At 43.1% G+C, this 27,183-nt stretch overlaps 2 protein-coding genes across 4 annotated transcripts; one reads left to right on the top strand and one right to left on the bottom strand.

Annotated features, from left to right (window-relative positions):
• Positions 1–1,596: 1,596 nt before the first annotated feature.
• On the bottom strand, positions 1,597–8,760 carry LOC146569222 (chromobox protein homolog 2-like). Its single transcript, XM_085285612.1, has 5 exons — positions 7,433–8,760; positions 7,312–7,355; positions 6,893–6,958; positions 5,309–5,378; positions 1,597–5,224 (listed from the first exon to the last, which is right to left on the bottom strand). Exons 1-5 carry the CDS (start codon positions 7,496–7,498, stop codon positions 3,869–3,871), a joined length of 1,602 nt encoding a protein of 533 aa, XP_085141738.1. The 5' UTR covers positions 7,499–8,760; the 3' UTR covers positions 1,597–3,868.
• Positions 8,761–17,790: 9,030 nt separating this feature from the next.
• On the top strand, positions 17,791–22,785 carry cox11 (cytochrome c oxidase assembly homolog 11 (yeast)). Of its 3 annotated transcripts, none has more exons than XM_085285610.1 (6): positions 17,791–18,131; positions 19,188–19,380; positions 20,052–20,383; positions 20,456–20,611; positions 20,689–20,814; positions 21,658–22,785. In XM_085285610.1, the coding sequence occupies exons 3-6, from the start codon at positions 20,081–20,083 to the stop codon at positions 21,844–21,846; spliced, it is 774 nt and encodes a 257-aa protein (XP_085141736.1). In that variant the 5' UTR covers positions 17,791–18,131; positions 19,188–19,380; positions 20,052–20,080; the 3' UTR covers positions 21,847–22,785. The 3 variants fall into 3 exon arrangements, with proteins under 3 accessions (XP_085141736.1, XP_085141735.1, XP_085141734.1); XM_085285609.1 differs by having other exon boundaries at positions 17,791–18,611; XM_085285608.1 differs by lacking the exon at positions 17,791–18,131 and having other exon boundaries at positions 19,011–19,380.
• Positions 22,786–27,183: the final 4,398 nt, after the last annotated feature.

The following is a 27,183-nucleotide window of genomic DNA, read 5'->3' as shown; positions in this document are numbered from 1 at the left end:
AGCACAACATTAGTAACCAGAGACAGACGATGAGCAGCACACAGACACTCACGCTGTAGAAATATACTTTCATTTCTATATAAAATGTCACAAACGTGCAGAGTCTCTCTCTGTTTTAGAGTCGACACATTTTTTCCTCCATTTCTGGAATTTCCTGAATTGTTTTCCTTTTTCCCAGCAGGCAGACGCTTCCTGCAGCACTTTATTCTACATCGAGTGTAGTCAAGAATATGTTTGTAGTTCCTCTACAGCAGGGGTCCCCAATCTCAGTCCACGAGGGCCGGTGTCCTGCAGGTTTTAGATCTCACCCTGGGTCAACACACCTGAATCACATGATGAGTTCATCATCAGGTCTCTGGAGAACTTCAGGACATGTTGAGGAGGTCATTTATCCATTTAAATCAGCTGTGATGGATCAAGGACACATCTAAAACCTGCAGGGACCTCGTGGACTGGGATTGGGGACCCCTGGCTTAAACCGTTTAAAATTCATCTCAGAAATATCATCTCGGGTTTTTTAAAGACGTGTTTATGACTTTTCAGCTGATTCCAGTTGGAGGCGCTGCGCCTGTAAAACACCTTTTTATCAAATTCAGTACAAAAAACAGAAAAAATGAAGAAACATTGACGAGGTCCTGCTACCTGTATTATATTTATGTCTATATTTAAAATTTTACCATTTTTATTGTCATAAAATCAAAACAACTATTTCAAGAATCTGCGAAACACTAAAACGTATGTTACTTATTAGAAATAATAAACTGAATTCCTGTTTTTACAGTCTGAGCCGACACGTCTGTGAGAACTGAGAAGTTATCAGTCCAGTTTGTATGTTAATGGAACGATAACCACGACGATCATGTGCTTCACTCTCGTTTCTCCTTAAAGAGTCACCGTTAAACATAAAGAAGAAACCGTTTATTTATGGCTGCTGTGGCATCAACCTGACAACAGATTTGATTTCATTATTTATAGTTTCTGAAATCTCTTGGTTTGCTTATTAAAATACAATTTTACAAAAATCATTTTTAACTTTTTTAATTTCAGTATTTTACTTTGTAATTGACTTTTTTAATTATTCATCACATTCCCTGTTAATTATTATTAAATCACAATTAAGGCGTTTTTTTAAATTCTAATATTTATTCATGGTGTTTTATTTTGATCTTTTTAATATTGTTTTGAAAAACATTTTAATTATAATTTATTCATTTTAAATGTTTAAAATATTTGCTTTTTATTTTAAACATATTTTTAAAACAGTCTATTAATATGTAATTTTATTTACAGGTTAATTAATGTCATTTTTAACACAAGAAAAATCAATTCTGCGTTTATCACATTATTACAGGAGCTGATTTATCAACAGTGCTTTGTCTCAGTTGGACGCTCCGTTCATGTGACCTGATGATGTCACTGGTGTGACATCATATGACCTACGTATGACCTGCAAACTTCCTGTTAACTGCATTCATTTAAAACTTTTCCTGGTCATCAACCGTCAGCGAGCACCTGCATCCACTTTGCTCTCTGTGCAGCGCTGCCACCTGGTGGTGAAACACGGCAGCGCACAGACACACCGAGCGAGCCGTGAAGTTTCAGGTGCTTCCGGTTTATTTCAGGCTACAGGTGCGTGACGCTAAAAGCCAAAATGAGCACCCATAGATCATTACATATCACATGAAAGACATATTTACAAATATAAATTAACACATATTTCACCTCCAAAAGACACGGCGATGGTTTCAAATGGTACAAAACTGCTAAATATATATATGTACATATATAGAAGTGATTACGGGATGTCTCATGAGCTTATACTGCACGTAGTGCACGAAACACTGTCGATACCACACTGAGAACGACACACATTCGTAACAGCTTTGGTCCAAAGAGAACTGAAAGACGACGGCTGGAGGAAACTTCTTTTTTTAAACATGCTGCCCTGGAAGAAGCCATGTACGTCCAACAAACACAAATGTCCTCCTGGAGCTAATCCCGCCGAGCGGCGGTCCAACAGTCCTGCTGTGAGGGGGGAACCTGAGGCACCGGAGAGGCGCTGTCCACCTGTGAGTCCAGACCCCGTTTAGACACCCATCAGACCTGAGGAGGCGAGCACACAAAGCCTCCTGAAGGACGCCAGAGTAGTCGGACTGTGCTGTAAGCGGCGTAGCACCAAAACGCATCCGTGACGCGGCCCGAGACGCTTCAGCGATGTGAGAAAAACCGAGCGGACGGTTTCCATCATCTTTTTATCGGGCGACTGAACAAAAAGGATTTTCGGACGAGAAACAAACCAACTCATAGTGGCGTGGTTTCACGTGGCTTCACACCTCGGAAGCCACGCCTCGGAGCCGCTGGCTGTGACAGTCAGTGACAGCAGCTGTGGATGTGGGCGGCGTGTCGCTCAGAAACAATCGGATCAATAATTCTGTCTTCCAGGGTTTTTTGGCTGGTCTGTGGGGAAGCTTGAGTTATCCCCGCTGATCAGGAAGCGCCGAGAAGGACGTCACTTCCTTTCTAAGCAGAAGCAGAGGGTGCAGAAGCCTGCGCCAGCTTCGAGGGGCTTCCAGCCAATGAAATCAATGTGTCATTTACGACATCATCAAAGCCTCATCCTGACTTTGGTTTGGTCTCAGCTGCGTGGGACCTGACCTACTTTCATACCTGAACACCTTCCTGACAAACACCTGACGCTCTCTGTGTTTAAGACAGAGAGAAACCAGAGGTGAGGCGGGAGTGTTTATATGCAGACAACGAGCAGCTGTTTGTTTGCTCGACCTGAGCGTGCTCAGTACAGACGAAACTTTAAACTGCGAGGATGATCCTGCAGTTCAAACAAACATACAGACTTTTCCCTCCACGATGGCAGCAATCAGCTGTTAGGTTCATTAGTGTGGAGTCAAACTGTGCTCGTAAATCTGAGTAGTAGTTTTAGAACTTTGTAAACTAAAATATCTAAAGAAACGTTATGTTTGTGCATCTGTAGATGAGAATTTGTGTGTGTCTAAAAAATATTTACACAGGTTACACATTTTTTTTGTTAAGGTTACAGATCCGAAGTGTAAACCTCTCTGCTCCCTCACTCTGTCACTTTTAACTTACAAGTACAAATTTTGACCCAATTTTCTTCCTTTCAGCTGATTGGTCAATATCACGTGAATCACAAATTTAACAATCCAATCAGAGAACAGATGGTTTGGCTGTCAGAGTGGAGCTTGACTGAGCTTCAGGTCCTGGAAGGGTAATACATTTTACCCTTCCATTTCGTGACGGTGGGCGCTGGCTGCAGAACAGAAACAGAACGGGATGAGCAAGAGGGGTCAGAGGTCATGAGACAGATAATCGTAATTATCGTTACAAGCACAAATTCTCAACTTTAGATACAAAAAAGTAACATTTTCACATAGTTCAGTTTAAAACTGTGTTTGTCAATCAGACGACGACACAATATTTATGAGCTTAATCTGAGCCCTACATTAGCGCCCCCTCCTGGCAGTCGTAGTGTATTACATCTCAGAGGAAGGGAACATTTTGTTTTATTGACTTTTTTTAATGCATTTTCCGTCCTACCAGGAAGGTAGGAAGGTCTAAAAAGGTATGAAAGTCGCCTGACCTCTGACCCTGTGAAGGTGACCTGTTTGCAGGTTAAAGGTCGGCAGACTGATCACAGGTGTGAACGGGGTCTGAACGTCAGGGTTCCTACTGCCGACTGTCAGGAGCTTCCTGCTCGATCCGATCTCTCCACCGTGTTTTTGTTTCTTGGAACCGAAGGGTCGCCCTGGAGGCGCCGGGAATGACTGCGTGTTGGATTTCCAGAGAGGTGTAGGAACCCTGAGCTGTTCTAGGAAGCGAGCAGACGCCCGGCTCAGTGGTTCCGGGAGCTGAAGAAGCCCACGCTGGTTGGCGACTCCTTCACTGTCACCGTGATGAAGTTGGCTGTGACGTCTGTGACGAACACGTGTTCCAGGAGGCTCCGCGCCGGCCTCCAGTCCGTCTCCGTGTCAGAGTCGGTGGCGTTGTTGCCGCGGCTGGGTCTGCTGTTGCTAGGAAACAGAGGGTCTTCCGTCTCTGACTCGCTGGTGCTAGTCTCGTCGGAGTCGCCGGTGCTGAGCTCGTTCAGGTTCCTGTTCTGAGAGCCGAGCACGTGTTTACGGCCGTCCTGCCTCACGCCACTATTCCCTCGAGCAGCGCCACCACCCGTCAGTTTGTCCTTCGTCATGCCCTGCTCTGGAGCTCCGCCTCCAGTGCGAGCATCTTTCGCTCCTCCTTTTATGACCATCCCACTGCCACTACTCCGTGGGTTCGCTCTAGCTACCGCCACCCCGCTAGTGTTGCTTCCTTGAAGGCCGCTCGTGGGCGGCAGTTTGCCGACGCTCTGCAGGTTAAGGGCGCGGAGGCTCAGCGCCTGGCTGGCTCTGTCTCGGGGCGACGGCGATGCTGACGATGGCGGTTTGGACAAACTCGTGCTCAGATGCTTGTGTGGAGCCACCCCGCTCTGACCACCGCTGCCATCCTGCCTCCTCTGAGCCAGCAGGGGGCGCTGCACCACTGCGCCTCCTCCAAAGCTGCTGTGCAGTCCCAGCGACCCAGAGGCTCCGCCCTGCTTCACAGGCGTCACCTTAAAGCCGTCTCCTCTGCCGATCTCCGGGACGGAGCGCTTCAGCTCTGACAGAGAGTTCTTATTCTGTGCGGTGGGCGTGGCTTTGTTTTGGGAGGTGGAGCTGGAGGACAGGGAGGAGGTTGAGAGCGAACGATTGGTCCAAATGCAGCCGAGCCCACCGGGTTTGGAGGCCTGGGAGAAGGAGGCAGAAGAGGTCTGGGAGGCGGAGCCGGCCTCCTCTCTGGCGCTCCGGCTCAGGCCGGTGTAGGTGAAGCTGGCCGGCTGCAGTGGCTTCTTCACGCTGGCCCGCGGCTCGTCTCTGGGCAGCTGGTGGTGGCGTGGACCGGGTGGAGAAGGCGGCGGGGGAGGGCGGCTCTTTGCCTGCCTTAGAGCCCTCAGGTCGGGGTGCAGCGGCTTCCTCCCTCGCTTCTTCTTTCGGGGGGTGTCAGGTTTGGCGAGCAGGATCTGAGGCCTCTTCTGAGGGATGGGGTGGACGCGGGGGGCGGGCTTCACCTTCTTTGTGTGCTCTTCATCCTCTGAGGAAGACGAGGAGGCGGTTGATGACAGGCCAGAGGAAGAGGAGGACGAGGAGCGGTCGTCCTTCGTGACGGTGGGCGCTGGCTGCAGAACAGAAACAGAACGGGATGAGCAAGAGGGGTCAGAGGTCATGAGACAGAATCAGGAGGCGGGGTCGGCGTGTTTCACCTGAATCTTTCGAGGTCGGCCTCTCGGCCTCTTTCCCTTCTTCTGAAACAGAAGCTCGCGCTCCTGTTCTCTGGAACAGATCGAAACAAACGTTATTTAAACACGCAGACAGCAAGTCCAAATATTCAACACGTCGTTCTTTCATAAAAACAAGCGTGAAATGATTCGTGAACTGACGCGCGTCACATGTGACAAAGATCTGTCAGTTTGTCTATTTCTTTGATTCTGCTGCTTGTTTCCATTCATTAAAATCATAAATATGAAATTAAATAGTTACATGTACATATATTTATATTTTTCCTTAAATGAAAGTGACGAGAGACGAGAGCGGTCAGAGAGAGGGAGGGGCCACAGGTTGGACTCGAACCTGGGCGCCTGCTCACCCATCAATATGAAATTACATATCGAATATATATTTATTACATGTCCACATAATATAATTATTAAATTGCAATTTTATTATTAAATACATTCAATATACATCATTCTTTTAAAAGTAATTTGAATATTTGTTATTATTACTATTAGTGTTTAATACATATTAATTCTTTTATATATTATTTACATAGATTTCTGTTTGAATACTAGAATAATAATCTATTAACATATAATATGTAACACATTTAAAATACATAACATATAATAACATCCATCCATCCATTCGCTTCCACTTATCCTTTTCAGGGGCGCTGGAGCCTATCCCAGCTGTCATAGGGCGAGAGGCGGGGTCCAGGGTGGACCCCGCCTCTCGCCCTATGACAGGTCGCCAGTCTGTCGCAGGGCCAACACACAGGGACAGACAACCAATCGCTCTCACGTTCACACCTATGGGCAATTTGGATTCATCAGTTAACCTGTCCCCACTAACTGCGTGTCTTTGGACTGTGGGAGGAAGCCAAGAGTACACGGGGAGAACACGCAAACTCCACACAGAGACCTTCTTGCTGTGCAGCAACAGTGCTAACCACCGTGCTGCAGAATATAATAACATATTTCTATATTTTTAATAATAAATTAAATCTATTAATTACATTATATAAATATGTAAAGTACGTAATATACATATTTTTAGTCTTTTAATAATTTATTTATTGACGCCATCATTAACTTTTTAAAATATATATCTATACATTTATCTTACTGTGACAGTAACGTTTACTAATAATGAATGAATAATTACATGTATTTTAATATGTAATTCATATGTATATTAGAGACAACACATTTTTATATTATTTTAAATCTTTTTGATACTAATAATCGCAGGACTTTTTATTTCAGTAATTATAACTATCAGTAAAATGAAATATATAATTTATAAATTCTGATATGACATGTTTAAATTTTTACAAATATTAAATAATATTAAATAAATTTTGTTACTATACAACCTTTCTTAACAAAGTTACTTTTAACTGCTTATTTAAATTATGATTAAAAACATTACAAATATTAAGGTGTTTAACTAATGAGTGGCTGGGAGGAGCTCCCTGACTGCTCCTCTCTCAGGCCCTTCAGGTGAGCTTCCACGCAGGTGGACGTGGAGCACACCTGAGTTTACCTGCAGTCTGGGGACAAACTGACCTCTTGTGAAAGGCTGCCAGCAGCCGGGGGTCCAGAATGTTCTCCTCGGGCTCCCAGCTGTTGTGCCTGAAAACACGACAAACATTTCACATTCAGGACGGACACGAGCGGGTTTTCTGTGTGGAGCCATCACGGAGGCCCACGCACAGCTGCCAGCGTTATCCACAAATACAAAACATGTCAGCAAATCAACATCAGGCTGCTCGGTGGCGCAGGACCGGCCGAGCCTCAGCTGCTGCGGCCCTGGAGCTGGACGTGTCCGCCGGCAGGCCGTGGATCGACGCCGGGCGCCGATGGGTCGGTACCGGCCGTGCTTCTCCCCCCGTGTGCCGCGATAGGAGCCTCGGTGGCGGCGCGAACCGAGCCGCGGCCCGGCTTTGTTATGACCGTTAGCCGTTAGCAGCTAGCGAGCTACTTACTTGGAGGACCATCCTCTCCACTTCACCAGGTACTCGAACTTTCCCTGCGGAGACAGAACAGTCACAGCGGGCCGGGCCGAGCGGAACCACACAACACCCGGGCCACCGGCGCTGAGCTTACCTTCCTGGGCCGCTTACTGAGGATACACTCCGCGTCAAACACCTGGCCGACGGTGACCCCCTCCATGGCTGCAGCTCCCCGCACTACCAGCGCGTTTCTTCTTGCAGGCCACCGTACTTCCCCTCACAGCGTCAACGACCAGAGCCAGGCTAGCCGGTGAATCGAATCGGCCTCCAGATTACTACTACTAATAATGATAGCATTATAATTATAATATACTAGAGCTGGGCGATATAAGATTTTTTCATATCACTATATGTTTTTTTCATTTCAGGCGATAACGATATCTATCACGATATCAGCCAAATAACTATATTTGTAAGATTTAAATGTGCCGTTGCTCACAAGTAAAATGTGAAATAATCAGCAGCTTGTTTTTATTTAAATATTTATTTCCCATAATAAGTTCAACAGGGTAGATGTACTTAAGGAACATGAGACTTTTTCAGATAAATAAAGGCAAATATTGCAAACTACACAAAAGGCAGCCGCTAAAGCGTTTAAGTTTCAAAATAGAACAAACGAAACAGACTAAACTGTCAATTCCACTTAGAACCAAAATATTAATTCTAAAAATAAATCTTAGTTTGTTTTACAGAAGAACAGACAAAACTGACTAACTTTTGTCAATATCAAATAAACTGAGAACTAAAAGGAAATTCTCAATCTCTCCTTGTTGCCTCATCACTGATGGGGACGACAAGGAGTACAGAGGACTGACTCAAGACTTTGTGGACTGGTGCCAGCTGAACTACCTCCAGATCAACGCCAGTAAAACCAAGGAGCTGGTGGTAGACTTCCGCAGGCACAAGCATTCTCCACTGCAACCACTGAACATCCAAGGTATGGACATTGAGGCTGTGGACAGCTACAGGTACCTTGGTGTTCATCTGAACAACAGACTGGACTGGACTCATAACTCAGACGCCCTCTACAGGAAAGGGCAGAGCAGGCTGTACCTGCTGCGGAGACTCAGGTCGTTTGGGGTGGAGGGCCCACTCCTGAAGACCTTCTATGACTCTGTGGTGGCTTCTGCTATCTTTTATGGCGTGGTCTGCTGGGGCGGCAGCATCTCTGCTGGGGACAGGAAGAGACTGAACAGGGTGATCCGAAGGGCCAGCTCTGTTCTAGGATGCCCTCTGGACCCAGTGGAGGTGGTGAGTGACAGGAGAACGGCGGCTAAGCTGTCATCCCTGATGGACAACATCTCCCACCCCATGCAGCAGACTGTGACAGCACTGAGCAGCTCCTTCAGTGGGAGACTGCGGCACCCACGGTGTGGGACGGAGAGATTTCGCAGGTCTTTCCTCCCCACTGCTGTCAGACTCCATAATAAAGACTTTAACTGATCAAGCACACACATCCATACATATGCAATAACACTAAGTGCAATAATCCTTTCTGTCATCGTTGTATTTTTACTCAGTTGTATATAGCATTCGTATTCTATTTTTATCTTATTGTATATTTTTATTCTATTTTATTCTACTGTATATAGTATATTATTTTATTCTATTCTGTACAGCTGTGTACTGTATTTATTCTTATTGTATTCTAATTTTTGCGTCATAACTTTTGCACTGTCCACTTCCTGCTGTGACAAAACAAATTTCCCACGTGTGGGACTAATAAAGGTTATCTTATCTTATCTTGTATAGCTGAGCTTTTCAAACAGTTTTAACAGTTACTTTAGTCTGACAAAAGCCGAATGACGAATCAGCGCTTCCAGTCAGAGACTGAGGCTACGTCCACACGTACACGGGTATTTTTGAAAACGGAGATTTTCCGTTTTCGTTTTAAAAAATAATCCCGTCCACACATAAAGGCAGAAATGAAGGAAAACGCTGCTATGAACATGCCAAAGCAGCAGGTGGCGCTAGATTCCTAACCGTGCAGAAATGTTGGCCAATCAGAAGTCTAGAAGCCTCGGTGGGAAAAAGTAAACAAAGCTGGGGACAGTAACTGTGTGTATATGTAAGCATTTAAACACTGCAGAGAGTAGAATTAACAGTAACAGTATTGTAGAAATTCATTTCACCGAAACAATAACGTGGCGCACAGTGTGACGCCAAAAAATGCGCACACCTTTGACGCTGCATTTTCTCCGTTTTTCTAGTCCACACATAAATGCAAAAACTGAGTTTTTAAAAATCTTTGTTTTCAGTGACCAAAAACGCCGTTTACATGTGGACGAAAGGCACAAACGCATAGAAAAATCTGCGTTTTCAAAAATACCCAGGTACGTGTGGACGTAGCCTGAGCATGCACCAGTTTATTGTATTTCCAGACTTGCTTTCGGCACAATTTACTCTGTTTTTTGTCAGACTTGAAATAGCCGAAATACCTTCACACTACGGAACTTCTATGGCTTTTCCGTTCGACAATCTCTCCGGCATTGGAACCATCATCTGTTTTCTCTTCGGTCACGCTGGGTTGATTCTTCTAGTCGGCACTAGTGATGTTCGATTCGTGAACGAATCGTTCAATACTCGAGAATCACTTTACTGACTCGTGAATCATGATTCACAAGCCCAACTGACTCACTGACTCATCCCTGTTGCTGTTAGCAAAATAATTCCATTAGTAGAAATTAGGGATGGGTACCGGTGTCCGGTGCCATGATGGCACCGGTTCTGACATAAACGGTAGTAACCAGACCGAAAAGCAGCGCACATTTCGGTGCTTTATTTCGGTGCTTTTTTTTCCTGAGCTGTGATACACTTCTAGCCAATCATTTTACGTTTCCGAGGATAGTAGGCGGGGCCAGGTACGTACGTTCTGTTAGAGCAGAGCTACAGATTAAAAATGTCCAAGGCGAAGCGGTCAAAGTCTGGCTGTACTTCACAGCAAAATATGCAAACTCAGCAGCCTGCAACAAGTGCTTTAAGCTGATACTGTGATACTGTCAAAGGAGGTAACACCTCGAATCTGATGAAACACCTGGCGACGCATAGCGTTTTCTTAAAAGCCCAGAAATGCGCCGTATTTGATAGCTTGTTGCAAGACCTCACACCGAGCGCATCTACTGCGGGTGGGTTGCCTGTTATGCAACATCCCCCAAAAACACGAAGAGGAGAGTCCTGGCCCCTAGCCCTGCCAGTGTAGCAGAAATGATGAGGATGATGATGCAGCAGCAGCCGTTCTTCTCTGCGTGAGTAGCTTCATGTTGTTCGTGTGTAATTTACGTTGAGTACACTAACCACGTTATTACATTAATGCATGTAAGGTGAACTAGCAAACATCATCATAGCTACATGCTGCTGTCTTCTTGTTTGATGGCAGATACTCCCTTCACCCTGGACAAAAAGGCTAAAAAGACCAAAGAAAAAGTGGAAAACAGTTAAACATGAGAGGTTTTTGGACAAAGTTTGTGTTTTTTCCATTCTTTAAGCACTGCTTCCAGCCAAGAGTGATACCATATATGCCCCATAGCTGCAGAAAAGGCTAACATTGTTATCTTTTTACAAAAAACAGCTGAACATGAGAGGTTTTTGGACCAATTTTGTGTTCTCCATTCTTTAAACACCGGTTTGAGCACCGGCACCGTTTCAAAAGTACCGATTTGGCACCGGTATCGGATAAAACCTAAACGATACCCATCCCTAGTAGAAATATATCTAGCTTATAATTAAAATTGTGGGGATAAAACAACAGCCAGTTTCGTAACAAAAGCATTTCCGCTCTGAACTGGAAGAAAAAACCCTGAGTAGAAGCTCACATCAAGAAAATAGCTCCTCGGTTCAGAGTAGCATCGCGCTGCTAACATGCTAACAACACATTTGAGCTACTCACCCCCTCCCTCCTGTGCTGAATGTAAGCATAAGCGAATCACTCAGGACTAGCTCACCCCCTCCCTCCTGTGCTGAATCATAGAGCGAGCGAACGAATCACTCACTCACCCCCCCCCCCCCCCCCCCCCTCCCTCCTGGCTCATAGCTTCTTCTTCTTCAAATTCAAATTTCAAATTCAAATTTTATTTGTCACGTACACAGTCATACACAGTACGATATGTAGTGAAATGCTTGGACAACTGCTCGTGACCTAAAGAAAACAAAAAAGGAAAAGGCTATGAATAAGATAGGAAATAAATATGAAAAATTAAAAAGGGTAAATTTAACTAGGAAGGAATAAAATATAAATTAAGGTTAAAAATGAAATAACTGTACAACACAAATTAGAATGAAGGGTAAATTTAACTGGGGAGAATAAGATAAAATATATAAATTAAAGTTGAAAATAAAATAACTGTACAACAAAATACACAATATAGAACTATATAAGAATGTATGAAGAAATCTAAATATAAATAAATATATACACAATAACAGCAGCTGTACAAGTATTAACCGGAAATGAAGAATATAGTGACCAGTGTTGTGCAAAACCAAAGTCCAGAAAGTCCAGTGTGTGTGTAAGAACCATATGTGTGGGTCAGTACTGTGTGGTGGTGTGATTGAGAGACCGTATCGCCTGCGGGAAGAAGCTCCTCCTCAGTCTCTCTGTGTTGGTCTTCAGGGAGCGGAATCGCTTTCCTGACCTCAGCAGAGAGAACAGTCTGTTGTTGGGATGGCTGAGGTCCTTCACGATCTTCCTGGCCTTGGTCCGGCACCGCCTGCTGTAGATTGAGTGCAGGTCAGGGAGCTCGGAGCGGATGGTGCGCTCAGCTGACCGCACAACCCTCTGTAGAGCTCGTCTGTCCTGCATGGTGCTGTTCCCGAACCAGGTTAAGATGTTTCCCGCCAGGATGCTCTCTATGGTGCACGAGTAAAAGTTCCTGAGCACCTTGGAGGGCAGTTGGAAGTCTCTCAAGCGTCTGAGGTGGTAGAGACGCTGACGGGCCTTTTTCACCACGGTGTTGATGTGACAGGACCATGACAGGTCCTGCGTGATGTGAACTCCGAGGTATTTGAAGCTGTCCACTCTCTCCACTGGGCACTCGTTGATGACGGGGGTCTGGTAGTTCCTCTCCTGCTTAGTGCTGAAGTCCACTATCAGCTCCTTTGTCTTACTGACGTTTAGAAGGAGGTTGTTCCTCTGGCACCAGTTCTCCAGATTCCTAATCTCCTTCAGGTAGGCCGTCTCGTTGTTATCAGAGATCAGGCCCACCACGACGGTGTCGTCAGCAAACTTGATGATGGTGGTGGAGCTGGTAGTGGCCACACAGTCATATGTGTACAAAGAGTACAGCAGGGGGCTCAGAACACACCCCTGGGGGGCTCCAGTGCTGGGAGTGGTGGAGGCTGAGACATGTCCGCCCATCCTTACTGCCTGTGGTCTGCCAGTTAGGAAGTTGGAGATCCACTGACACATAGATGAGCTGAGTCCCAGATGCTCCAGCTTGGTGGTGAGTGTGGAGGGAATTATCTTCTTGGTTGGCAACCAATGTTAAGGTGCATTACTGCCCCCTGGCTCACAGCGCAGTGGACATTTAGATGAGAAAATATATATTTGACACACTTAAGGAAAATACTAATGAAATACAAATAAACAAAATAAATGTTTATTAAGCAATTTTGATAGGAAATTGCTTAATTTTAGAAATGTTTTTGCTCTTTTTTCTCTATAAAATAGTTGTTGTTTTTTTTAATCATTCATCTTAGCAGTGGGATTTACATGAAAAGGGAAACAAACTAAGTTTGAGTGAAAATGTAAAATTTTTGCACTCTCTGGTCAACTGACTCAGTGAATCAAATGACTCAAAAAATCCGATTCACTTTGGTGAGTGACTCATTAACACTCGATTCAGTAAAAAGAATCAAATTTACCATCACTAGTCAGCACACTCATTTCCTCCATTACCCGGGCGGTACGGTGGCTGGCTGCTTCCCAAACAAATACACATGTGTGGCTTGGCACTTGTGCTGTACGTAACAAGTCACGTGACGCTGCGGCTGTGATTGGTTCGGCTCTGCGCTACTTAATTTGGATTGGCTGTTCTTTTTTTTTTCTTCTTCTTCTTTTTTTTTTAAGAGGACAAGAGCGGCGAGGTCTATCGCGATAGTTTAATTTTTCTATCGAGAAAAAGTTATATCGCAATACATATCATTATCGTTCTAACGCCCAGCTCTATAATATACTGTAATAATTTATATTATTGTTGTATATATTTAAGAACTCTAATTAGAAAATACAAATACATATGAACATAAAAGTATATTTACATTTTTTTACATAATAAAAATACAGAAATGTAGATGAACATGTGCTTTTAACCTGGTGTAACCTGCAGCAGGCTGAAAGGAGAGAAAAACTCAGAGGTTTCAAGAATGACTTTCTAACATTTTAAACTTCAAGCATCATTTCAGCTCAGAGAAAACAGCTGAGTTTCTCCTGATCCCCTGACGCCGTCATTAATGTGTAAATTCAGGATCCACTCCTGCTACACTAGTTAGCGGTTACAAACCAGCTGATCCTAATGGGAGAAGCAGGAAATGCAAACATGTACAGGCAGAGGCGGAGCAAGACATTCCACTTCACCTGTACACCCTGGACAGGTCCGACTGTGCCATTTGAGCACACACTAATAAAAAACTTGCAATGCAAAAGACTAGGGATGGGTATCGTTTAGGTTTTATCCGATACCGGTGCCAAATCAGTACTTTTGAAACGGTGCCGGTGCTTAAACGGTGCTCGAACCGGTGCTTAAAGAATGGAGAACACAAACTTTGTCCAAAAACCTCCCATGTTCAGCTGTTTTGTTTTGTTTTTGTAAAAAGATAACAATGTTAGCCTTTTCTGCAGCTATGGGGCATATATGGTATCACTCTTGGCTGGAAGCAGTGCTTAAACAATGGAAAAGAAAACACAAACTTTGTCCAAAAACCTATGGAACGCCAGGACTGCCATAATGAATTAATTAAATACACCATTAAATAATTAATTAAATGTGGCAATAATTAATTAAAATTGGAATTAATTAATTAAATAAATAGTTATGACACATGTAATTAATTAATTATTGACACATTTAATTAATTATTTATGTATTTCACATTTTAATTAATTATTGACACATTTAATTAATTATTTATGTATTTCACATTTTAATTAATTATTGACACATTTAATTAATTAATTATTGACATATTTAATTAATTATTTATGTATTTCACATTTTAATTAATTATTGACACATTTAATTAATTATTGACACATTTAATTAATTATTTAATGATATATTTATTTATTTCATTTTGGCAGTCCTGACGCCTGGCTCTCGTCATGAAATAATTTTATCTGTCAGCCTCACCCATCAAACTCAGGGGGCGGGGTTAACGCTGATCGAGTCAAAACCATTGCTTTGGCCTGGTGGCCATTGTTTCTAGCACACAACAACCGGCATGTGGAAGCTAACAGAACTGAGCTTTGAAAAACCCTGTGTGTGTGTCACCAAATACCGTTTTAATATTTTTTTAGCCGAGAATGTAGTGGTTTAATCTTCATGTGTCTGGTCGGTTTGTCAAGATACAGCCTCTTTGCAAAAGTGTTTCGATGATTTCGGAGATGTCTGCCCAGTCTCACGGCAAAGCGTGGGATAGACCCGCTCGCCTCGCAAGCAATCCCACCGACAAAGCGCAGGCCCCGGTACACAGCTGTAGTAACCCCCGCTGACTTCTTTTACTGAGGTTATATTTATCGATGTTTTATTTCCTGATGTTCTTATGTGTCCTACGTGTTTCAGTCGCCAATTCTGAATTATAACTAACATTAAAAACATGTTTAAGGAGGAGAGAGAGCAAATAAATCTGTTTAACATCTGATCTTTGGGTTTTTGTTCAGTAATCAGCGTGACCTGTGTATAAACGCATAAAAGAGATAACGTTGGTGTTTCCGTCATGTAGTAACTGCTGGCTTTAACTGTACAAAGGTTGTTCGACACTATGAAACACATACAGACTTCATGATGTTCGGCTAATATTTTTATTGTGAATATTAATCATGCTGACCTCGCTCTGTACACCACGCAGCGAGGTCAGCATATCCACGATATCCTCAGCTCCATGAGTTAACACAAAGTTTCCCAGCTGACTATCTAACTGCCAACTATTCCAGAGACGTGAAAATATACAGCATAAAGAAAAGTGTAAGAGACTCGGCAGCAGATTAGAATAACAGTTATACATTTAATAAATCACCAAATGAATCCAAGAAACGAGCAAACCTGTTCCGACAGTTTGAGTTTGTGTTCCCTCAGCTGCAGACTCGCTGCTGTTTAAATGTTTGAAAAGGAAGATTAGATATAAACAAACGTCAAACATAGACTCAGTCTGCCTTCACATTTGATATGAGGCCAGCACGTATAGTGGCCTCAGCAGGCTATTACTGAAATACACGTGCTATATCATAAACTATGATATAAACAGGGAGCTCCTATTAACATGTTTAGTTTTAAAGGACACCTTCCTGCCTTTAGTCTCATTCATGAGCAGTATTCGTTTTCTTCTAACATCCAGAAGTCTGCGCGATGTGTTTCATAGTTTGTAACAAGCCTTTGACAGGTAAACATAACATGACCGAAAAAGCAAAAAAAAAGAAAAAAAAAAGAGAGAGAGTGTTGACATAAGAAGAGAAAATGCTCTCAATTATGGAGACAGACAAATGGTTCATTTATGTTTGATGTGTGTTTATTCCTCCCTAAATATCATCGCTGAAGTTCGCCATGCATGTTAGATTTTCCTGCGCATTTTTATACCTCTGCCAACAGAGAGAGAGAAAAAAATCACATTCTAACAGACAGCTGGTGCTTAGAATACAGTTGAATAACTATTAAAAAACAGATGATATTTAGATGATAGTTCAGTCTAACACATGTGCCAGTGAACCATTAAACGTCTGTGAAACTATGCAGTTATGAAACGTAACTTTAACCTCAGCCAAACCGATTTGCTCAGTTGTAAATAAAACAGCGAAGTAAACGTGACCCGACAGACAGAACCTGAGTGAATGAAGTCCAGCGTTTAACCACTGAGAGCTAAAACTCAGCAGAGGTTTCAAAGCTGTGTGCCGGTGATTGGACATCAGCCGCTGATAAAGCTGTTCGCCTATAAAGTGCTCTGTAAGGAAACGAGCTCCAGCAGCTCTGTGCTCGGGGAAAATACTATATTTACTTATCTTGTGCAGAAAAATGCGCTGACATTGCGTTATATCGAGCACCGGCTGCCCAGTTAAACTGTGACTATCACCAGGTAACTAGGCGTGTTTCTTGAATTAGCAGCAGGTGTTAAACAGCTGACAGGTGAGGAGGAGGATGCATGCAGGTAAACTGAGGGTCTGTTGAGCTGATCGCTGGTTTCGTGAGAAAAATGTCAGCTCGTTCTTTATGTTACAGAAGCACAGAGACACAAGACCAGGCGGAAAGAGACGATCGTTCGGTGAAAATGAGAATCTGCGAATGCAACATGTGGAACACGGAGAGTGGAATATGTAAACAAACCGGTTAACGTAACCCCCTGGGTGCACTCTGCATGCTAACTGTTAGCAGAGCTAGTGAAATCTCTGAAAACATCTGAGCACTTTTGCAAACATGTTCTATGTTGACAACCTGACCAGACATACGTCGCGACATTCGCGGCTAAAACACTGTTAAAAGTGTAGCTGGTGACAGAAAAACGGGGTATTTTAAAACTACACCACCACCATTGCTGCCTGTGATTTGATCTGCATTCTGGGATACCTGGCTGCCCCAAGTCTACACAAGCAATCGATTATCTAGGATCGACCTGTTTTGACTTACTTTGCACGGCAACCAATCAAATGTTAGAGAAGCTGCATGGGCAGCGTTAACCCCGCCCCCTGAGTTTGATGGGTGAGGCTGACAGATAAAATTATTTCATGACGAGAGCCAGGCGCCAGGACTGCCAAAATGAAATAAATAAATATATCATTAAATAATTAATTAAATGTGTCAATAATTAATTAAATGTGTCAATAATTAATTAAAATGTGAAATACATAAATAATTAATTAAATGTGTCAATAATTAATTAATTACATGTGTCATAACTATTTATTTAATTAATTAATTCCAATTTTAATTAATTATTGCCACATTTAATTAATTATTTAATGGTGTATTTAATTAATTCATTATGGCAGTCCTGGCGTTCCATAAAAACCTCTCATGTTCAGCTGTTTCCCACTTTTTCTTTGGTCATTTTAGCCTTTTTGTCCAGGGTGAAGGGAGTATCTGCCATCAAACAAGAAGACAGCCGCATGTAGCTATGATGGTGTTTGCTAGTTCACCTTACATGCATTAATGTAATAACGTGGTTAGCCTACTCAACGTAAATTACACACGAACAACATGAAGCTCCTCACGCAGAGAAGAACGGCTGCTGCTGCATCATCATCCGTCATCATTTCTGCTACACTGGCAGGGCTAGGGGCCAGGACTCTATTCTTCGGGTTTTTGGGGGATGTTGCTCCGGGTCCGATAACTGGCAACCCACCCAACGTGCACAGTGTGAGGTCTCGCAGCAAGCTATCAAATACGGCGCATTTCTCGGCTTTAAAAAAAAAAAACGCTATGTGTCGCCAGGTGTTTCATCAGATTGGAGGTGTGACCTCCTTTGACAGTATCACAGTATCAGCTTAAAGCACTTGTTGCTGCTGAGTTTGCATCTTTTGCTGTGAAGTACAGCCAGACTTTTGACCGCTTCGCCTTGGACATTTTTAATCTGTAGCTCTGCTCTAACTGAACGTACGTACCTGGCCCCGCCTACTATCCTGGGAAACGTAAAATGATTGGCTAGAAGTGTATCACGGCTCAGGAAAAAAAAGCACCGAAATAAAGCACCGAAATGTGCGCTGCTTTTCGCTCTGGTTACTACCGTTTATGTCAGAACCGGTGCCATCATGGCACCGGACACCGGTACCCATCCCTACAAAAGACTACTTTTACAATTTTTTTAATAATATTAAATTCAATTAAATTTTATTTATACAGCTCAAATCACAACAACAGTCGCTTCATATTGTAAGGTAGACCCTAAAAAAATACATACAGAGAACAACTCAACATTCATAGAGCTTTGGCGACAGTGGGAAGGAAAAACTCCCTTTTAACAGGAAGAAACCTCCGACAGAACCAGGCTCAGGGAGGGGCGGGGCCATCTGCTGTGATTGGTTGGGGAGAGAGAAGGAAGACAGGATAAGGACATGCTGTGGAAGAGAGACAGAGGTTAATAACAGATATGATTCAATGCAGAGAGGTCTGTTAACACATAGTGAGTGAAGAAGAAACACCCAGTGCATCATGGGAATCCCCCAGCAGCCTACGTCTAAGAGAGGATTTAACAGGATTTAACTTAAATTTAACTTAGGTTAAATTAAGCTAAATATTAAATTATTAAATTAAGTTATTTATTTAAGCCAGAGAGTCGATCAACAGGAAGGGAAATATTATACTGAGACCTCAGTGTGGTCTCTGGACTGTCGCGCTGGGAAATGGAAATGAGTACAGCGCTAGTGCAGGTCTGTCAGGCTTTAAATATCAGCGGTGATTTCAGACAGAAGGAGCAAGAGTGAAAGAGATAGTTTAGAGATTGTTGGAGGCCAAGCTGAAGATGTTCCTAATTTGCATATTTTGGCTGTTTTCCTTAAAATCACATTTTAAATGTAAAATCTATTTTATTTCTGTCAAATTTTCTCTTTGGTTCTTTAAAAGTATTTATTTATTTATTTATTTATATTTTAGGTGCTTTTAATGAAAACCAATTAACTACAAACGACTCCTGTTATTCTGGTATTTTTACAGTGAAGTTTGTGTTAAACAACATTTCTCAGCGGATAAATTCAGTCACGTGATCCGTTACCCTGCGGAACTCTGCCGGCGGAACGCTTCGCTTGTTGCTATGGGGCGGAGCGGACCACATTGTGTGTTACACCGAAGTGTTTCCGGAATCATGTTTGGTAACTGAGCAGAGGTGAATGCCGAAGAAACTCCACAGGTAAGTCAACCATGAAGCTCCCACTGAGCTTCTGTAGTTAGTCCATAGTTAGAGTTTAACAACAGGTGAGTGATCCGCGTGACGTGTGCAGTCAGCCGCTGCAGGTGTGTGTGTGTGTGTGTGTGTGTTGTCAGATCGCTTTATTTAAAATCAGATTTATTGAGTGCAGATCTGTGAAGCTGATGATCCCCGATAACGTTTCTGCTCTTTGTGGTTAAATCAGCTACAAACCTTGTTTGTAAGACAAGTGTCTTAAAAGTGAACCTTTTGTAAATGTAGTTTGGTGTAGTGTACTGCTAACACTAACACAGTGTGCAATGTGCGGAATTAAAGAGTGACTTTTAAAAATGTGAAAAAGCTGTTTGATAAACTTTTAGCACATTAAGAACTTTTGTTACCAGGCAAAGTTTCTAAATGTGCACATTTTTGAAGTAGAGTGCAGGTGAATATAAAATAAAAGCTCAGTTTACAGACTGTGACGTGTCAACATAAAGTCACCAACATTCAAAGGATTCTGTGAACTCTGAATAGTCGGTGCAGTTTGGCATGGTGGCATAAAATCGTGTCGTTTTTGAATGGAGTTTGGTTCATTGTTGTTTTCACCTGACGAGTTAAACATGTGGAGAACACGTCTTCCTGTTTATTCCACACTAACTCTGATTGTCGTGCAGGTGAGTCTCAGGTGTGACTGACTGCAGCCATGTTGCTGCCTCTGCTGCTGCGGCCGCCCCTCTGCCTTCCTCAGGCCTCGGTGGTATTAACGCGATGCGTCCTGACGCTTCGCTGTGGCGCTCCAAGGGGGCTGCGCTCTCAGGCTAAGAACTTCCTGTGGCGGTGGCGTCCGCAGCGCCTCCACAGTCGGGGGCGGAGCAGGAAGACCCAGAGTCAGGAGGAGGAGTGGAGGAACAGGAACAAGACTGCGCTGACTTACATCGCCGCAGCCGGCGTGGGAATGATCGGCCTGGCATACGCCGCAGTGCCGCTGTATCGACTCTACTGCCAGGTGAGCACACACACACACACACACACACACAGCTGCTGAGAGCTCGTTTGAACGCTCAGCTTCTGTCGCCAGGCATCAGGGCTCGGCGGCACGGCGGTGGCCGGACACGACATGGAGCAGGTGGCGACAATGACGCCGGTGAAGGAGCGCGTCATCAAGGTGACGTTCAACGCCGACACTCACGCCAGCATGCAGTGGAACTTCAGGCCGCAGCAGACGGAGATCTTCGTAAGACTTTGCGCTCCGTCTCCATCCTTCATCACTTCCTCCTCCTCCTCTTCCTCACGCACACGCTCTGTCCCCAGGTGGTTCCCGGGGAGACGGCGCTGGCGTTCTACAGAGCCAAGAACCCCACAGACAAACCGATCATCGGCATCTCCACCTACAACGTGGTGCCCTTTGACGCCGGACAGTACTTCAACAAGATCCAGGTAATCAATAATCAGTCACATGATCAATCAATGGCACAACACTCGCCACACTGGACAGGTGAGCAGGAGGTTGAGAGGCGGGGCACACCTGGACAGGTGGCCTGTGTGTCGCAGGACTAACACACACATACTCTAGATCAGGGGTGCTCACACTTTTTCCGCATGTGAGCTACTTATAAAATGACCAAGTCAAAATGATCTACCCACTACAAAAATCCAAAACATATACTTATTTATAAATATATTGAGGATTCTTTATATCTACAATGTATATACATGCATAACCGCAATATCCAATATTTCACAACACAATTAACTATGTAAATTTTTTGTCATTACCTGAGTTTACTCTGATGACTTGCACTGAATTGAATCAGCCAGGGATGCATAGTCCGGACAGTAGCTGCTGACGGCCAGGTTTAAGAGAAAAAACCGAGAGCTAAAAATTGGAGTTAACTCGCTGACTAGCTTGTCAGTTTTACTACACTTCGCGCCGCTGTTTGCGCATGCGCAGCGACCTAAGCGTCAGAAAAAATCTGCTGTCATCTGACTGGCTTCCCTGTATCAATCAAGTGACGGGATGGATGATAGGCTGGCATCTATTTTTTTAATGCCATGCGATCTACCAATACTACCTTTGCGATCGACTGGTCGATCGCGATCGACGTATTGAGCACCCCTGCTCTAGATTCACACCTTCATGGATGTGTTTGGACTGTGGGAGAGAGCCCTACACGGAGACGCTCCGAGTCCTCTCGGCACGTAAAGCCGTGGCGTTGGCGGGTGATCTGAGCTGGTTGCTATCACACGTGTAACACGTGATCTCTGCTCGTGTGTCTGCAGTGTTTCTGCTTCGAGGAGCAGCGCCTGAACCCTCACGAGGAGGTGGACATGCCCGTCTTCTTCTACATCGACCCCGAGTTCGACAACGACCCGCGGATGGCCCGAGTGGACACCATCACGCTGTCCTACACCTTCTTCGAGGCCAAAGAGGGTCAGATGCTTCCTCTGCCCGGATACAGCTACAGCTGAGCGAGGGCTCCGCCTTTCTCCAAGGAAACGAAGGAAAAAACTGTTCGGATAATCGAGACTCTTCACTCTGTCTGACGTCACATTAAAAGTCGACACTGATCATCAAACGTCCCGACGGAGGAGCTCTGTGCGCCGGAGGGTCGAAGCATTTCCAGGAAGTTACAACATGAAAATGTACAAGAAAACATTTCTTTCAAAAGCAAGAATCACAGATGTTGGAGAAAAACAAATTGTACATGATAATAAACAAAAAGAAATAAAAAGATTTACAAGTGTAAAAAAGTATGAAAAATATGAAAAGTTATAAAAAAGAAAAACCAGAAGAGATCAAAGAAAATTAAATTTATGGAAAAAACTTTAAACCTGAAACAAACACATGAAACTTCCCTTCATGTGTTCATTAACAGATGCACCACTAATCATTATTATTCTGATGATATTTATTCATTTATTTCTTTTTGTTTTCCTGGTTTCTGTCCCACCTCCTGTTGTTCCAAAGTTTCCTTTCAGCTCTTCATCAGTTCTCGAACATTTAGGGAACATTTAGGGAACATCAGATAAATATCGATGTCTGATTTAAACTTATTAATGTTTCATTTTCTTTGAGGTTCAAACATTTAAAGTTTTACTTTTAAAGCCTGGAGGAAAAACACACCATGCGCTGTGTGGAAGTGCATGTGCACATGTACAGGTACACGTTTAAACCTGTGCCTGTAACGATATAAATATTTAATAAATGCGGTTGGAAATAAAGTCAAATTAAAGAGAGCGTCGTGCTGAATATATGCAGTACGGGTTCACTTTTACTCTTCTGTGTATTCTAACATGTTGTCCTGTTTTTACTTTTGTTATTTAAAGATGCCTGAGAGTTTCACAGCTGAGTGTTCTCGCAGGATGTTTCCTGTCAGTCGAATCAAATAAAAAATGTATTTCACAGTTTTTATTTTTTCAGAGTTGGACAGTCATGGACAGTTTGAACACCAGGGGGCAGCAGAGGAAAAGACGTGACCTGCTCAGAGGTCTTTTTACTGCTTCGTGTCGGCACAGACTGAACTTACACTTACATTTAACTGCAGAACGAAAGAGTTGATTTCACTTTATGTACGTTCAAAGAAGATGCTCTGACACGTCTAAGCTTTGATATATTTTAGGACCCGGTAAAAATCGTCTGGTCCTGATTCTCAGGTTGTTAAATTATGCAAATACAGCCTGGGATCAACAACAGATGAATTATTTTATCATCTAACATTTAACTAAAAGCCAAACTGCAGCAGCAGTGTGAGTTAAACACTCCACCCAGCAGGTTGGAGAACCTTCAGAGAAACTGCAGGAACAGAGAGGTTGATGAAATTACACTCAAGGATTTTAAACTGATGCCTGCACGAAGTGAAGTTATTTATTCACCACAAGAACATGCAGTTAACAACCTGAGAAAACTCGAACTAAATTAAAGAATTAAGAAAACATTTTCTAGTGCAAAGCCTGCGTTTGGAGAACTAAAAGAAAAAAAGAACTATTTACTCTATAAAGGGTTGAACTGAAAGCATTACTCATGAGCCACAACAAAGAAGTCTTTGAAGACTTTAACGAAGCTTCATGTCACAGATTAATCCATCCGATGCAGAAAATGACGAATTTTTCAACTATCTAAATCTACCAAAGCTAAAGGACGAACAGGTTGTGGCTCTGAGTCTCCTTTTTTTTAAAATTTGTTTTGGATTTTCAAAATATAAAGCAAAAACAAACCCAAAAACAAGCAGGCTCAGATGTGTTGCAGAAAAAACAGTTAATTCAGACAAACATGCATAATGCAAAACAGCACAAGACAGAACACCAAAAGCTGGAATAGAGTTTACAAATCTGGGCCCAGTTTAGCCCAGTTTAGCCCAGTCTGGCCTCCACAAAGTGTTCCAGACATTCAAAAGAGAGTCTTTACAGTCTTTGCTGATCTCTTCCATTTGTATTATGGACATCATGTCTGTTACCTTCAACTGAAAGGAAGGAGGAGTGGGGGACTCCATTCCCTCAGGATTAGTCTCTGGGCACCAATCAGACCTAACTCCAACGGCTGCTGCACTGTAGCTGGGAGCAGCTCTGAGCAGGCTGTAGGGCTTCATATATGCGCTGGAATACCAGTGAAATATATTACACCAAAAGCCTATGGATGAGGGACAAGACCAAAAAGCATGAAACAACGTCTGCCAACCTGTCACACATTAGGGAGACAGAGGGATGAATCTTGTGCAGTCAGATTTTAAATTGAATTAATTGGTGTCTACTGTTTATGGAGCCAGAGTGGATTTTAGACAAACACTTACTCCACATAGATTCAGACACCTCCATCCCTGAGTCCTTCAGCAGTATGCACCACGAAAAATGTAAAAATGAATTTCCCTTTGAGTTGAACAAATGAAGGAAATTTGACAGCAGTGACGTTTGTAGGGTTACTGAAGTTGGGCTAGCTGGTACATAATCATGTGCTAGGTGATTGCTAGCAACACAGCTATGTTAGCATAACATAAACACAGTAAAGCTGGAGGATGAACGCTAACTTTCTCCCACTCGATAAAAGTTCACCTGAGGGTTCCTGATGGTTAGAGACAAATGCAATCGCATGGCAGGATGCTGTAAACGGACCAAACTTCAGTCAGGAGAACAACTGAGATAATCCATCCACAACACGAGGTTAGTCATTAATATACTGCAACAACATGGGAATAGAGCAGCTGCCAGAGAATTCAACATTAATGAATCAATGTTACGGAGGGGTTAGGGAATCAATGAATCAATGTTTTTCACGAAGCAGGTCTGGGCTCGCGCTGGAGAGTCGGCACAGTGGCAGGATGGCTGCTGTGTTGCCTGGGATTACTCCTTTCCCCTACCCAACCCTGTTGCTGGTCACGTGCTCTATAATGTTGTGCTGTGGACATTTATGTGCTTTCTGTGCAGAGGAGTTTTTTTGTTTCCTGTTCTCATGCTGTCCTCCTGTAGCCCAGCATGAGCAGAGGTCTCTTTTTTTCCTCTTGTACTTTCCCATTGTAGTGTACATTTCAGTGGTTTTTCTGTAATGCATCCATTCTCTGACTTGTATCCCCATGTGATGTCTGTGTTGTGTGTGTAAGGTCGGGGGACGGGTTCATTCCAACCAGCAACCTGCCACTGCATGTGGCGAATAAAATTTGAACTTGAACTTGAAGTGGAGGAAGCAAGAAGAATGAGCTGAGTAAAGTTTGACTTATCTGACTGTTTTGTTTCGCTTAATGCGCCTTATAATCCGAAAAATACAGTACTTCTTGATTGCTTGTGAACTTTTTTTCCTTTTTTCAAAAAAATCACAGCTACATGATGTATATGACATGAAACCACTATTAAAGGCTTGTGTAGAGTATATAAGTATAATCTCATTCAACTGTTATTGACAAAATAAGAGAAATCTTAAGTTTACTCTGATGCGTCACACTTAATAATTAATAATTATCTTCCATTATTATAGCTTCTGTTAATTAGGGGGACTTTGGGTATCAGTGAGCTACGTAACGCTAGAATCATTTTCTTTTTAAAAATATTCTCGAGGATCAGTTAATCTCTTGAAAGAATGGCTAAAAATGTAGTGATGGTTGAATTGTTCCAGTAAAGCATTTATTATAATTTTTCAAATTCAAATCAAATTCAAATTCAAATTTTATTTGTCACGTACACAGTCATACACAGTACGATATGTAGTGAAATGCTTGGACAACTACTCGTGACCTAAAGAAAACAAAAAAGGAAAAGGCTATGAATAAGATAGGAAATAAATATGAAAAATTAAAAAGGGTAAATTTAACTAGGAAGGAATAAGATAAAGATAAATATATAAATTAAAGTTGAAAATAAAATAACTGTACAACAAAATACACAATATAGAACTATATATCACGTGTTCCCATCAACAGCTGTTAACGTGACAAACCTAAAATACTGTATGCGTGAAATTTACTGTATATGAATATCAAAGTGATGCAACAAACGGCAGTTTGGTGTGACACTGACACCTGCTGGATGTCATCACTAAAGCTGAATCCTGAGTTGAACACTGTGTGCTGCTTCCTGTTTGTTGGATACCGAAACTTTATTTAAAAATCATAAAGGAGAAAAGATAAATTCGAAGCTTTAAAGTCTGACCTCAAACAGTCCTGACAGGTTGAAAGGATGTTTTCATATTTACATTTGTCACTAATTTAGAATAGAATAGAATAGAATAGCCTTTTATTGTCATTGTACAGAGTACAACGACATTGGAGTGCCGCTCCCTTGGTGCAAGTTTCAATAATAAATATAAATATAAAAGGACAAAAAAAACAATCGTAAGTACTCAAACAATAGTAAGTACAATATATACAGGATAGCAGCATTAATATAATGACAGTATGAATAGCAGCATAATATAATGACAGTGACGGTATGGAATAGGTTCAGTTGTTTTTGTGCTTATTTACTACGGTGATAGCTCTGGGAAAGAAGCTATCCCTGAATCTGTTTGTCCTGGTTTTATGTGACCTGTACCGTCGGCCTGACGGTAATAGTTCAAACAGTTGGTTGCTGGGGTGAGAGTGGTCCTTGATGATATTGCCAGCTCTGCTGAGGTACCGAGAGTTTGCAGTGACCTCCAGGCTGGGCAGAGAGCAGCCAGTGATCTTCTGGGCTGTGTTGATGACCCTCTGCAGTACTTTCCTGTCTGCAGCTGAGCACCCTGCATACCATGTTGTTATGCCGTACGTTAGGATGCTCTCTATGGTGGCTCTGTAAAATGTCACCAGCAGCCTCTCCTCCAGGTTGTTCCTCCTGAGCACTCTCAGAAAGTGGAGACGCTGCTGGGCCTTTTTAACCACCGCTGTAGTATTTGCAGTCCAGGAGAGGTCATCAGATATCTGCACGCCCAGAAACCTCATGGAGTGTACCCTCTCCACACAGCTCCCGTGGATGTAGAGTGAGGCCGGGTCTGCTCTGCCCTTCCTGAAGTCCAAGATAAGTTCTTTAGTTTTCGTGGTGTTCAGTTGGAGGTTGTTAACTGAACACCACTCAGTCAGTCTGTTGACCTCATTTCTGTAGTCCGACTCATCCCCCCTTGAGATGAGTCCAACCACTGTGGTGTCATCCGCGAACTTTATGATGGTGTTTGAGAGATGGGTAGGGGAGCAGTCGGATGTGTAGAGCGTAAACAGGAGGGGACTCAAAACACATCCTTGTGGAGACCCGGTGCTGAGTGTAATGGTGCTGGACCGGTGGGGGCCGAGTCTGACAGACTGTGGTCTATTTGTCAGGAAGTTAGGAATTTATATCTGCTGTTGCTGTTAT

The sequence above is a fragment of the Mchenga conophoros genome, linkage group LG8 (genome assembly GCF_057382185.1).
Source record: "Mchenga conophoros isolate Kocher_MC1m ecotype Shallow Benthic linkage group LG8, M_conophoros_male_GT1.1, whole genome shotgun sequence".
NCBI lineage: Eukaryota > Metazoa > Chordata > Actinopteri > Cichliformes > Cichlidae > Mchenga > Mchenga conophoros.
The sequence above is the reverse complement of the archived record's forward strand: the minus strand, read 5'-3'. Positions and strand labels throughout refer to the sequence as shown.